The sequence below is a fragment of the Leptopilina boulardi genome, unplaced genomic scaffold (genome assembly GCF_019393585.1).
Source record: "Leptopilina boulardi isolate dan_hultmark-lab unplaced genomic scaffold, ZJU_Lbou_2.1 LbouV2_122, whole genome shotgun sequence".
Classification (NCBI taxonomy): domain Eukaryota; kingdom Metazoa; phylum Arthropoda; class Insecta; order Hymenoptera; family Figitidae; genus Leptopilina; species Leptopilina boulardi.
The window spans coordinates 1599350-1612442 of NW_026137666.1; the positions used below are offsets into that span (position 1 = coordinate 1599350).

The 13093-nt window shown below is 31.0% G+C and overlaps 1 protein-coding gene across 1 annotated transcript in view; it reads right to left on the reverse strand.

Moving 5' to 3' along the window:
• Nucleotides 1-3905: 3905 nt before the first annotated feature.
• Nucleotides 3906-13093, reverse strand: part of LOC127286730 (CCR4-NOT transcription complex subunit 3) — a 69646-nt gene continuing 60458 nt past the window's right edge. Inside the window, exons 6-9 of the mRNA XM_051313300.1 lie at nucleotides 11409-11703; nucleotides 10558-11165; nucleotides 4919-5128; nucleotides 3906-4580 (exon numbers count right to left, since the gene is read on the reverse strand). Of these exons, the coding sequence (XP_051169257.1) occupies nucleotides 4482-4580; nucleotides 4919-5128; nucleotides 10558-11165; nucleotides 11409-11703 (1212 nt within the window). The 3' untranslated portion in view covers nucleotides 3906-4481. The remainder of the gene's footprint in view (nucleotides 4581-4918; nucleotides 5129-10557; nucleotides 11166-11408; nucleotides 11704-13093) is intronic.

Here is a 13093-nt window from a genome sequence, read left to right on the forward strand (position 1 = left end):
AAAAAAAGCACGTCACAGGTGATGTGAATAATGAGTGACACAACCCATGTGAAAATAGTATGATTTTTCTCTCCGTGCAGTCATGGTTGGTTAACAAAATCTTTATAAACAAATACAGCAAAAAGTGTGTTTTTATTGCACAGGCATCAAACATGACGCTTTTAGATACCTGACGTCCGCGTATAAAGCCAAAAATTTCTTCTCCCGTCTGAAAATGGCGTTCATTTTTTACCAGGGATAAAAATGGCCATTTTCACACAGTAGAACAAATGAATGGTTCTTTCACCCGGGCGTCAGGTAACCTAAAATTGCCACGTTTGTTCCTTTGGAATAAAAAGTATCGTAAGTAACACGGGTTCAATGACTGCCTTAGGACCATTGTTGCTTAATATTGAGGAACAAAGTTAAGTATAATGCAGATTGGTTACGAGGAATAACAAATCAGAGAGATCTCTAGAGGGAACTCGATAGAAGCTCGATAGATCTTTTAGAAATTTAATACAGATTATTTGAAAAATATATGTAAATCCAAAATCTGTTGAGAATTTTATAGGCTCTAGGTTGTTTTGAACCTTAGGGGAGACCGAGGAAAAAAATAACAGAGGTAAGTACGTGGAAAGTAACTACGCTTATAACTTTTAAACCAATCATCGGATATGGCTTTTAAGGAGGATTACTTATGAGAAGTGTGCAAAATATGTTAAAATTCAATATTTTTTCTCGCTTAGTTTAATTATAAAATTTAAAAAGATTTTTTGCGTATTGAAAAGTATAATTTGTAGTATTAAAAACAATTAAATTTTTTTTTATTTTTGTGTTATGTTAGTCTGTAGAGGGCGTCATAGTCGACGCTTCGATTTTGAGGCGCTCTGTGGTTGCAGACCTAGCGCACTCCCCAGTGATTTAAAACCAAAAATCAAAAAAAATATTAAAGTTAAGGTACTAATGTAGTGGTCATACCTAAAATTACCTTAAAAAATTAAAATTTAAAAAAATGGCACTACTTTAAACAAAAAAGTTGAAAAAATAACATTTTTTACAGCCATTTTATTGTTTAAAAACATATTAAAATTTGTTTTTTAATTTTTATGTATAACCACTAAAGAAGATAATTTTGAACACTATGCAAAAAAAATTAGGCCAAAATATCCATCCGTTTATTCACAATCCCTGCAACCGATTTAAAAAACAACGTTTTTGTACGCTTTTTTGGCTTTAGTGTTAAATCCTTCATATCTTTAAACAAAATCAATATTTTTAAGTCAACTTTGGTGCGTTTTGTTCCGAAAGTATAGGACTATTAAATCATGTAGAGTAGATCGTAATCAGCGACCACGAAAACGTTAAGATACTAAATTTCATAAAAATGTAGTAACATTTTTTTCAACATATGTACATAAATTGTACCATAACTTTTAATAGGAGCTTAATTTCGTCATAACATTTTTGATGTGTACTATAGAGACATTAAGAATTGTAAACAAGCAAAAAAAAATCAAAAAAATTTTTTTTTCATGAAATCCCCCTTAAGGTATCACATCGGTAAAACCGTTTTCTATAGATTTTCTTGAAAATTTTATCATATGTTCTTATTATCATTCTTGACAAATTTGCAAAATATGAAGAATTTTCGCCGTACGAAACCAGAGATATTAGCAATCAAAGTTGCTTATTTTGCATGGGAGACGGGACTAATGTATGGGGGAGAAGTACATTTTCATAAATATCATCAGAAGTTTTCTATAAATTTTTTTCAAAAACTAATGTTGAATTCAGGAATAAATTTGGAACTAAAATATACAAAGAAATTTATAATTTACCGTGCCGTTTATTCGTAATTATAAATAAAAATTCTATTTCATGACGTCATTTGCAATATATAGCACACCCGCCACTTTGATGTGGCAACATCGCAGGATGGTAACATTAGTTAGAGAGAGACAGTAGTCCACAGTAGTCAAAGCGAGACTTATAGCGACGTTGTCAAACCTCCTACTCCTTCCAATCGCTGCTAGTGTGGGGTATACGTGTACGAGTGTATTTGTAGAAGTAGGTACAGTATGGGCTGAGAGTATAGGGAGTTGAGGGCGAAAGTATAGTGCGGGAAGTAGTAATGCGAGCTACAAACTTTTGACTCCGATTAGTGCCGATGTGATACCTTAAGGTTGATTTTCTCAAAAAGGCAAATCAAAAAGAGCAAGATTTTAGACGGTATTTTTGTTAAAAAATAATAAAATTAATTTCAATTAATAAAAATCTGCCAGCCATACGATAAGATTTAACAATTTTCAATCGAATCACTAATGAAAATTTCAAAAAAAAGTCAAATAACTGAATTATTGAATGAAAAGTAGTGTTAAGACTTCCCTCCGAAACTCCCCTCCATAACATCAGATTTTATTCAATATTTCAGTTATTTGTCCTTTTTTTAATTTTATTTAGTGATCCGATTGAAAATTGTTAAATCTTAACGTATGGATATAATTTAAGGAGGTATCCTACTTTACGTGGTCAAAAAAAATCAAAAATTTTTTTTTTGCGTACTTAATTATTTAAATAATACATCTAAGAATATGAACCTAAAGTTTTAGAGGTCAATCTGAAGTATTTTTTAAGTTACGAGACTAAACGCATCGAGGAATCGGGCAGGTATTCAAGCGCTTGTCTATACTCGGAGGCGCCCATTTTATTGTCAATTTCGAATTTTTTACCCGCAGAAAGACTCCTGCAAAGGTACTTTATTATATTAGTAGTTTATAAGGCCGGGAGCGTTTTCTCTAATTTAACTTTTTACGATTTTTATAAAGGAGCCATTCATAAATTACGTTACCAATTTTTTATTCTTTTTTGACCCCCTCTCGCCTAAAATAGGTAACGTAATTTATGGATGGCCCCAAAACTGGTGGGCGTGATTGAAGGAAAACGCCTTAACCGATTTTAATGAATGATGGCTTGTTTTACTCAGTATTAATCCCTCTTCTATTTGAACTTAAAAAATTTCGAAAAAAATTTTTTTTAACAATTTGGAGAACCAGTTAAACATTTTCTTTTAATGATTTTTTTCTCTCAAAATAATCGAATTTCAAATTTCTTTGAAATTTTCTTAGTTCAAGTAGAAACTACTTATGTAAACTTTAAAATTTTTCCTTCATTTTATGATTTAGACAAGAATTGAGGTCTCCATCGTGTCCACCGTTTTTAAAGTCAAGATGTGCACCAACATCAAAAATTAATTTTAACATGTCTATTTTTTAATATTTTTGACAAATTTTTTTACACATACTTCAAATATATACAAAAACATCCTAAAAACCCAGAAGAAGCCTTCTAAAGTAGGATCCCTCTTTAATCCAAATTCGAGATACGTAAAAATGATGCACAGTAAAGTTGAAGCTAAAGAAGAAGCTCGCTGCAGACTTCCGAATGTGTGTATGTAATTTAAAATTTTTATAGTTAAAGCGTTAAATCATAAGGTCCTGTCAATTTGCACATACATATTTTCGTATTTGCATTTTTTAAATAATATTGTAAAATATTTAAAATAAATTAACACGAAATTCACTAGGAAGCAATAAGTCTATGGAGTTAGGCTGATCAAGGACAAGCAAGGATAATAATTTACAAGAATTTTTTTAATGTCATGAATCCGAAAATATTATAGAATTGTCGGGTTCATGACATTAGAAAATTCGAGTCAATCTTATTAGGGACCCCTAAAATTGTCCCTTGTGAAGTTTAGTTCCTTTGGATAACTTTGGGATGATAAAAACATTTGTTCCCCTGAACTACAAGTGATCAGAGAATTATCAATTAATCGACTTTTTATTTATTAAAAAATGATTAACATAAGTATAAATGAGTAATAAAATTGAAAAAACATAGGTTTCTTTGAATGAGAAATAAAATATATTCCATAATATTATTATTTACTATTTCTACACATTCTGTACAGTAATTCAATTTAAGGGTTTCATACCTTTATATAATTTATACAAAAAAGGCTACTTATAATCTAAACATTAAGATATACCATAGCATGAGCGTCTTCCACCATACCATTAAACGGCAAATGGGTCGCACATAATGTTTGTACTGGTATTTTAGAGTCAGTCGTCAACGAGAATAACTTCCTTCTCTATTTATCACACACCTCACACAAAACTATTAAAATATGCAACTGGTACAACTCAAAGTTTACAACTTTACAGTTACTGCCTATCAGTAATCATAACTGATTTACATTTTGCCATTGGATTCATTTTTTTAAAAGGAGGTTGTATTTAAACACCTTTAATACGTTGTATCAACCTTCAACATTTTTGACGACATCTGTTATATCAATTTCGGTCAACAAATTTTTATTATTCCTTGCCAATAAATAAAGTTATATTTTTCGAAAATATATAACCGCAAAAAAATAATTCGCGTCTGAATTTCTCCTCATCACATGAATATAAAAGAAGACTTTGATACATCTTCACTTAATTGAGGTCTCTATCCTCTAAGTATTTGTACTCGAATGTAAAGCCTTCTTTCTTTCGCTGACCCCACTTTTCATAATCGAAGTATATGTAAGTTCCCTGAAACACAAATTAAAATTATCGCTAACAGATGAATACCCAAAGACATTTCATTTCAACTTTTAAATCTATAACAAACACTTTTCTATGGAGTTTAACATTGACAAAATACTTTGTTTACATTTAAAAGTAAAAAAATAAACCAATGATATCAAAAAAATTTTTTTTTTGTAGATTGAATATAAAATTAAAATATTTGGAGATTTAATATTTTTTCACAAAAGACTTAAAAAATAAATTTAAGTTGGAATACTGAAGAATAATCTATTTTAATGTTAATTAATGAGATTTGTATGGAAAAAATTGTAATTTTTCTAAAGAAATTTCAATTAACTTACCTGTTCGTATTCTTCATTTATAATTTTAGGTTCTTCGTGTCTTTGAAACCACATCATGTATTTAGTGTGGAACCTCCAACTTTGTTTCTTCAAAGCCTTCGCTGCTAGATACTGTCCTTTAGAACCTTCCATATAATAAAATATAAAAAAAAGCGTTTCGGTCGACAAACGTTGGAAGAATTCTACAGTGTCTGAATGTGGAAGCTGTATCTGTAAAAAAAAAAAATAATTTTGATCAACTTGCATGAGTCATTATTGCTTTTGCCAATTTTTGATGTTATTAAGGTAGTATTACAGTTTATAACGTCAAAAAAATCGATTTTTTTGCATATTCCTGTTCCAAATCATCTTGGAAATATAATTCCAAAATATTAAATCAAAATTCGACAAAATAAAAATCGGACAAGTGCGAGTTACACTCGCATTAAAATTGAGGGTTCCGTACCCTTAAACCTAAAATTTAAGGGGGTTAAAGTGTGAAGGCCGATGGAAAAATTCCAATTTTGTTTCATTTTTTCTGTAATGTGAGCATGAAAACACATAGATCGAAAATTATCAGTTTTTTCTTGAAAACGCTATGATAATCAACTCCAATCGTGCTCACTATATCTTTTTTGTAATCTACACGTAAAAATGTATAAATTTAAAGCCCTTTAGATAAAATTTTCTTCGTTTTTTGAGGAAAATTCATGATTTTTATCTTAAATTATCAGTTTTTCCTTGATAATGCTATGATAATCAACTCCAATCGTTCTCGCTATATTTTTTTGTAATCGACACGTAAAAATATGTAAAAATTAATAAATTTGAATCCCTTATGATAAAATTTTCTTCTTTTTTTATTGAGGCGCATGATTTTTCCCAAAGATTAAAAAGGTCGAAAATTTAATTGATCGAATTACATTAAGTCGATATTTTATTTGAACAAAATTCTAAATGATCGATATTTAAAATGATAAACATTTTATTTGGCCGATATTTTATTTTATCGAAATTCTAAATGATAGACATTTATGAAGGTCGACATTTTATTCAGTCGATTTTTTATTCGATCGAAATTCTAAATAACCGACATTTATGAAGGTCGACATTTTATTTAGTCGATATTTTATTTGATCGAAAATCTAAATGGTCGATATTTAAAGTGGTCGACATTTTATTTAGAGGATATTTTATTTTGTCGAAATTCTAAATGATTGATATTTAAAGTGGTCGAAATTGTATTAGTTAGATATTTTGTTTGGTAAATATTTTAAATGAACAACATTTAAAGTGGTCGATATTTTATTTGTTCGATATTCTAAATGATAGAAATTTAGAAGCATTGAATTTTATATCCATCGAAATTTAATTTGGTCGATATTTTAAAAGCTCGACACTTTTTTAGCTATACGAGTTTCCTTTCTATGTAGATTGTCGGTAAAGTACATTGAAATTTTGCGGGAAATTTGAATTTATTGATGTAAATCATAATAACAACATAGAGAGGAAACTCGTATAGCTAAAAAAATGTCGAGCTTTTAAAATATCGACTAAATTAAATTTCGATGGATATAAAATTCGATGCTTCTAAATGGAGTTCTAACTTGGCAGCGGTAGTGACCGGACGGAATATGTTCCGGCACTCCATGCATTTTCCATCGATTTTGTTCTACCTATCATTTGTTCAAACAAGTTTTAGTTCATTTTAGCCAAGTTCTGTTTAGTGAATACTTATGATTTGTTCTGCTTTTGAAAGCAACTATATAACCTTTTTTTATTAAAACGTTCGTTCTACCACGTGCTCTCTGAAGCGTTCTTCGAAGTTTGTTCTAATCCTGATCAGTTCTGAGTTTTGTTCTATAAGCGAGTGTGACTTCTACCCTCGCTCATCGTAACCTTTTGTGAAATATCTAAATTTTTTGTGTCATCCTGAGAATCTATTTTATTACTTCATTCTGTTCCGCGTGTACTTTCATAAATTTTACTGGTTTTATCTGAGTCTGAGATGACTCACTGTTATTGTGCTGTGACCTCTGCTGTTTATAATGCTTTGTAGATCTATGTAAACATCTTTTGTATATTTGCGGTGTCACCTTGCAGTGTTGTGGTCTTCGACAGTTTAATATCTTAACTGTATACCCCTTGTTCAAGGTTTAAGTATATTTAAAGTGTTTGAAACCCGGTGTTGACATTTTCCCGCGTTACAAGTACAATTGATTTTTCTCACTCAATTTGAGTTTGTCTCTCATTGTTGTGCCCAGAGGGAGCCTGACTACAGTAGTCGTACTTTAACCATCCATTGTGTTATTTTTCTGATTGAAAGTTAGAAATTGCTATTGAGATCAATTATATATATCAATGTATGGCCTATACGCTTTGAATTCAATTCTCACATGTATTCTTCTCATGGGAGTTTATTATGATTCATGAATAGATTCAACGTATGGCAAAGTCATTTTCCTTGTACTCGACTTGTCCGTTTCCAAGCGAACAATATATTTGATTCAATCACAATTTCCAATAAGCTGGATTTACTTTGCTGTTGTCTAACCTGTATCATATCGACCAAACAAAATATCGAACTAATAAAATTTCGACTAAATAAAATATCGTCTAAATAAAATGTCGACCACTTTAAATATCGAGCATTTAGATTTTCAATCAAATAAAATATCGACTAAATAAAATGTCGACCATTTTAAAAATCGACCATTTCAAATTTCGACGAAATAAAATATCGAGTAAAATTGTTGACCACTTTATATATTGATCATTTAGAATTTCGAATAAACAAAATATTGACCAAATAAAATGTCGACCACTTTAAATATCGATCATTTAGAATTTCGGTCAAATAAAATATCGACTAAATAAAATGTCGACTTTCATAACTGTCGTTCTTTTAGATTTTCGACCAAATAAAATATCGACTTAAAGTAATTCGATCAATTAAAATTTCGAACTTTTTAATTTTTCGGAAAAATCATGCGCCTCTTTTTATTCGAAAAATCTATGAATTTTTCTAAAAATATGAGATTTCCTTAAAAACAATATGATCATCAACTCCAATCGTGCTCGCTATATTTTTTCTGTAATTTACACGCAAAAATACGCATGTATACCAAATATGAACCCTTTTGGTCAAATAGTGTGTGCGCTAGGAGGATTAAACGCTTTTTTCAATATTTTTTATTTTTCCTTGACAACGCTATGTAAATCGATCCGAATCATTTTCGCTATATTTTTCCTGTAATTTTCACGTAAAAATACTTTCTTTCCTTTAAATAAAGTAATTAAGGAGAAAAAAAAATTTTATTTGAACCCTTTTTTTACTGCTTGAAAATACTGTAATACTACCTTAAGCAAAATATGAGGAATTAAAGGAATCTGTATCACAGAGATAACTTGGGTTATCACATTTTATGAATATAACCTCTAATCTGATTTAAAAAGTATTTACTTTGAATAGAGTAAGAAAAATTAAAAGCCGCAAAAACTAACTTTTTTATCAAAGTCTTCATGAATTAAATGAGATTTTTAGAAATACTAATAACGCAAAGAAAATTAAAATTAAACATCTTTCATTATTTTATCAACTTATAAAGAAATAAATATTGGTCATAATTGTTCGTATAGACATTTTAAATCTTTTGAATTCGGTAGTGAAAAAATTGAAGTTGTTAAGTACTTGCAGCAATCACTTCCAAAAATAAAGTTCAATAGTAAAAAGTTTAGGATATCTACAGCTTGTTGCTTAAATTTTTTTTGCTTGGCTGTACTAAATACATCGTTAGCCTCTATTCATACACGTGCTCATGCTGGGGTTAGTAGTACTTTCCCTAATCTCACAAATCATTAACCTCAAAATTAATCATTTTTAAACTCTTATATCTCTTAAACAAAACGGTCAATGTTGTTAATTTTTTTTGTTTTAAATTCTATAAATATTTATTTATAACATCTATAGAAAATTTTAGAAGTCATTGACAGAAATGTGACATTTATGTGCACTCTACATAGGCTAACAATCACGAAGTAGTATAAGGAGACCTCACGCGGCTTAAAAGCCAGCCTATATTTGGGGGAACAGAGTTGTGCGATTTCTGACAACGTTCAGAGGTTGCGCCTCTGCGGTTGAAATTTAGTACTGAAATATCGTCTGCTTACTCCTGACATATTAACCTGTATTAAACGGATGTAAACATAATTTGAGTATTATTTCAAATCCTAGCTGTATATAAGTGCGGTTTATAAAATATATTAATTCTGAAAGATTGTTGTTTTAGGTATTTCTTTTTGTCACAACATTTTTCACTTGAATCTCAAACCACGTGTAGTACACAATAAGTATAATACCGCCAAAACTGTTTCTGTAATTTACATTTTCTCCGCAAAAGCGCTGCCTCTGAACGTTGTCAGAACTAGCACAACTCTGTTCCCCCAAATGTAGGCTGACTTTTGCCTCTACTACCATTGCCGTGAGGTCTCCTTATACTACTTCGTGCTAACAATATTAAACTAACAAACTTTAAACTTAAATATCTCATTCAGAAACGGTCAATTGTATTAAAACTTTGCGAATATGTAGAACTCGATATTAACTGTTAAGATATTAAATTTCACCGAAATTCCAATAAGAGTGTGATCGCGCGTGTACTACCTTAAGCAATATCAATATTTGGGAGTTCTTTTCTCTAGATCTGGTTCTTCCAAGCCTAATATTTCCCAAGTTGTTGGTGCAGCCAACTCCAGGCTTTTTTACAGTCTTTTTTTGAGTACTCTTCAATACGCGATTAAAATTTGAGGTCATGAGCAAGTTGATAAAGTCAAGCGGATCCAGATCTCTTCTTTGAAGAATTTGTTATTGTTGCCTAGTTGCACTCCTAATTATGCGGTGAGACTGGAAACGGGTTGTTTACCAATTTCCCTTTTGATTCTGGAGAGATCGCTGTCTTGGATTTGAAAAATTTATAGTATGGATTCTTCTCGATACTCAAGGTATTCCAGAGTTGGAATTGGTACGGTTGTTTAAAGTGCTATTTTGAGAAGTGCAACAGAATTAATCTATGAATAATAATCCTTGAATATAGGGAATTTAATTGCTAGAAGGGAGCTGAACCTTCATGACTTTAAAGATTTTTTGCTTGGAAGGGATTATCGGACTCGAAAAAGTTCACAATGTTTGGAGATCTGGCCCCACTTAATGTTACAACGGCTCTCGCTCGAAATTAAATATCAAGTGAACTTTTGCTCAGATTAGGCTTTTAAATGTTCACAGAAATTTAATTGTGATAAATAAAGTTGAGTTTCAGTTACCAAAGGGAGAATTGTGCATGTTTTGAAATGAACAAAAAGAAGACTGTTTTCCCTCAACTCCTGGAGTACGCGATCCTTGAATCCTTTAGGTTAAATGTTCTTTCAGATAAAAGCGATTTGTTTCCGAAACGTTTTGTAAAGTTTATTTCGGCAATGTTTTAGGAACTAGTGATAAGATGCTATTAATTGCATTTCAACTTGGGAGTGAGTGTTTTATCTTGTATTAATTTTATTTTGTATTTTTATAATTTATGTAATGTTTATTATTATTGTAAACCACTTTGTGGAAGAATGGACTGCTAAGTCTAAATAAATGAATTTATTTATAAAAAATGACTCACCTGTTGGTAGTAAGATGGCGTAGGGCATATATTTCTTGGTAAATATGCTCTTAAACGTTCCGAATCGGAGGGATGTGGCATGTGATAGTATGCAGCTTCCATCATTTGAAATTGATGCTGATGCTCTTTCTGAAGCGGGACTGTACCTAAAGGTGCTACACCAAGCAGAGGTGGAATGTGCGCTTCTGAGGTTATGTTGTTATTGTTAATATTCGACTTAGAATTATCAAAAATATTTCTATTTGTTTCCGATGACGGTATTTCTAAACCAGCTCGAACGATTACTTGTTGAGCAATTGATTTTAGAGAAGACAAGCCATCAGGAAGTTTAGAGATAAGCCCATTAGCACTGGAAGGCGTCGGTGAACAAGAATTCACTGGTATAGGTGAAGAACAACTGCTTACAGAAGAATGTGGTGATGATGACGGTGGAACAGGTATGCTTACTTCCGTTTCGCAATTGTGATTTTGATTTTGTTGACTATGTAGAACAAGAGAAGATTGCGCAAGCGATGGGTTACTATGCTGTTGAGAAATCGTTTGTGGTGGATTAGAAGTAACACTTGATGTAGATGAGGAAGATAAAAGTCCATTTTCATTTCCATGACCTGAAAAGTCATTAAGTTGTCAACATTAAGAAAAATAGTTATAACGTAACATTTATTAAATTATAACGCGTTATGTTTGTAACGAGCACGAGTGTTATTAACTAAGGTATAGCCCTAGTTTCAAACCATTAAAAAGGGCGCTGAGGTACCCCGAAACTTGAGTAAGAGCAATCCTATGATGGGTTGCTGATTTTAACAATGAATTTTTTTTAATTTAAATAGTAGCTGAAAAATGATACTTACTGGATTCTTCAATCGTGCAGCTGTAATGTTCGATTTTACATGGCGTTTTAGTAGAAGTAGAATGAACAACTTGAGAATTGCTGTGCGATGCTGCTACAGTAGCAAAATTACCAGCATTGGTCATGGATACGTGATTACTCGTAGAACTCTGTGAGTTGTGGTTAGGTATTAAAGGAACTGCTTTACTGGGAGTACTGCTTGGCAATAGATTTGGTTTCACAGTAGTAATATTTCCTGAAGTTGGAATGCTTGACTGAGAATTTATTAATGGTCTGACTGCAGTTGGTTTAACCGGCTACAAATATAAAATAATAACCAATTAAAAACGTGACAATTTAAATTTGTTTAAATTATAAGTTTCTGAAAATTGTAATGTTATACATAAATATATATTATAGCCAAGTTTGTGCATTAACATAATATGCTGATTGGTTTTTTGCAACAATAATCAAAGTAAGTCAAAACAATCAAAATTGATTACACAGCACGAGTGGTTTGAGAAAATCGATTTTTCTTTTTTGTATATTTCCAATATAGAGGTTATTAGAAATGTGCCCCATTTTTAGTTAAGGGTATGTGGAAACCTCCCACGTGACCTAGTATGGGAATATCTGTTTTGGTAGTATACATCTTACTCTAAAATGAGAAAATATTTCTGTCTAAAATTTTGAGGGATGATAGATTTTGGTTCAAGTAATCTCGCTGTTCTCCGAAAAATACATAATTTTGCGTTAAATTATTAAAAAATAAAGTTTAAAAAGTGGCACTTTTAAACTGAATGAACTATGATAAAACACATTGTTTTACTTTTTATTGCTTTATTTTTATTATTTTTGCGTTATGTTATAGTAAATGTGAAGAATACCGAGATTCCTTGTACCAAACAAAATCATTGCTCCATAATTTTAACCCGAATTCTTTTTTTATTTCAGAGAAAGTTTCGAACCACAAAAAAACGTCCTTTGCCCACATACCCTTAATGAGTAATTGAATCTCCAACATGACCGTGCACTCCTAAGTGGCAAACCGGAAACATCTTCTCAATGAGGAATGTGAACTCTACTGCCCTGGTATAGCCGATTAAGCGGTATGATTCTCCAATTATGTTTTTTCAATCATTTATGTATAAACGCATTTTCCCAAAACTCGTGTTTTCCGAACATTTTGGTAAGACATGGACTAGAAGTTTTTCATTAATCGAAGAGATTTTTTTTTAAATTGTTCAATAAACATTTCTCTAGGTCAGAACATAAATTTTTTCAAAAATATTATCTTGCGCAATTTTTACAACATTAATAAGCTCAAAAGAACGGTCAATAATAAATTTTGAGAAAAGAGTCTGCCAAAATGAGGCATTTAAAAATTTTTAAAAAAGCCAACATACATAATAACAAAGGAAATCATTTTTTTTTTTTTTTTGATTCAGGAAATTTAAATAGACAAATTCTTACCAGAAAGTTGGACGCAGCATTACTGCAGGCATGCAATCAAGGACGCTTTAAGGTCGCGTGTGTTAATATTATTTTACATTAAAAGCAATATTTTAGGAGTTTAAAAGTGCTAAAATAAAAGGCAAAAAACTGTTTTTCATTATCGTGTGTAGTTTATTTACAAACCTTTCCTAAAAAGAGGCTCGAAATTACGGCCCGAACGTGGACTGCCCCCTTAAGAGTGTGGTATTTTTT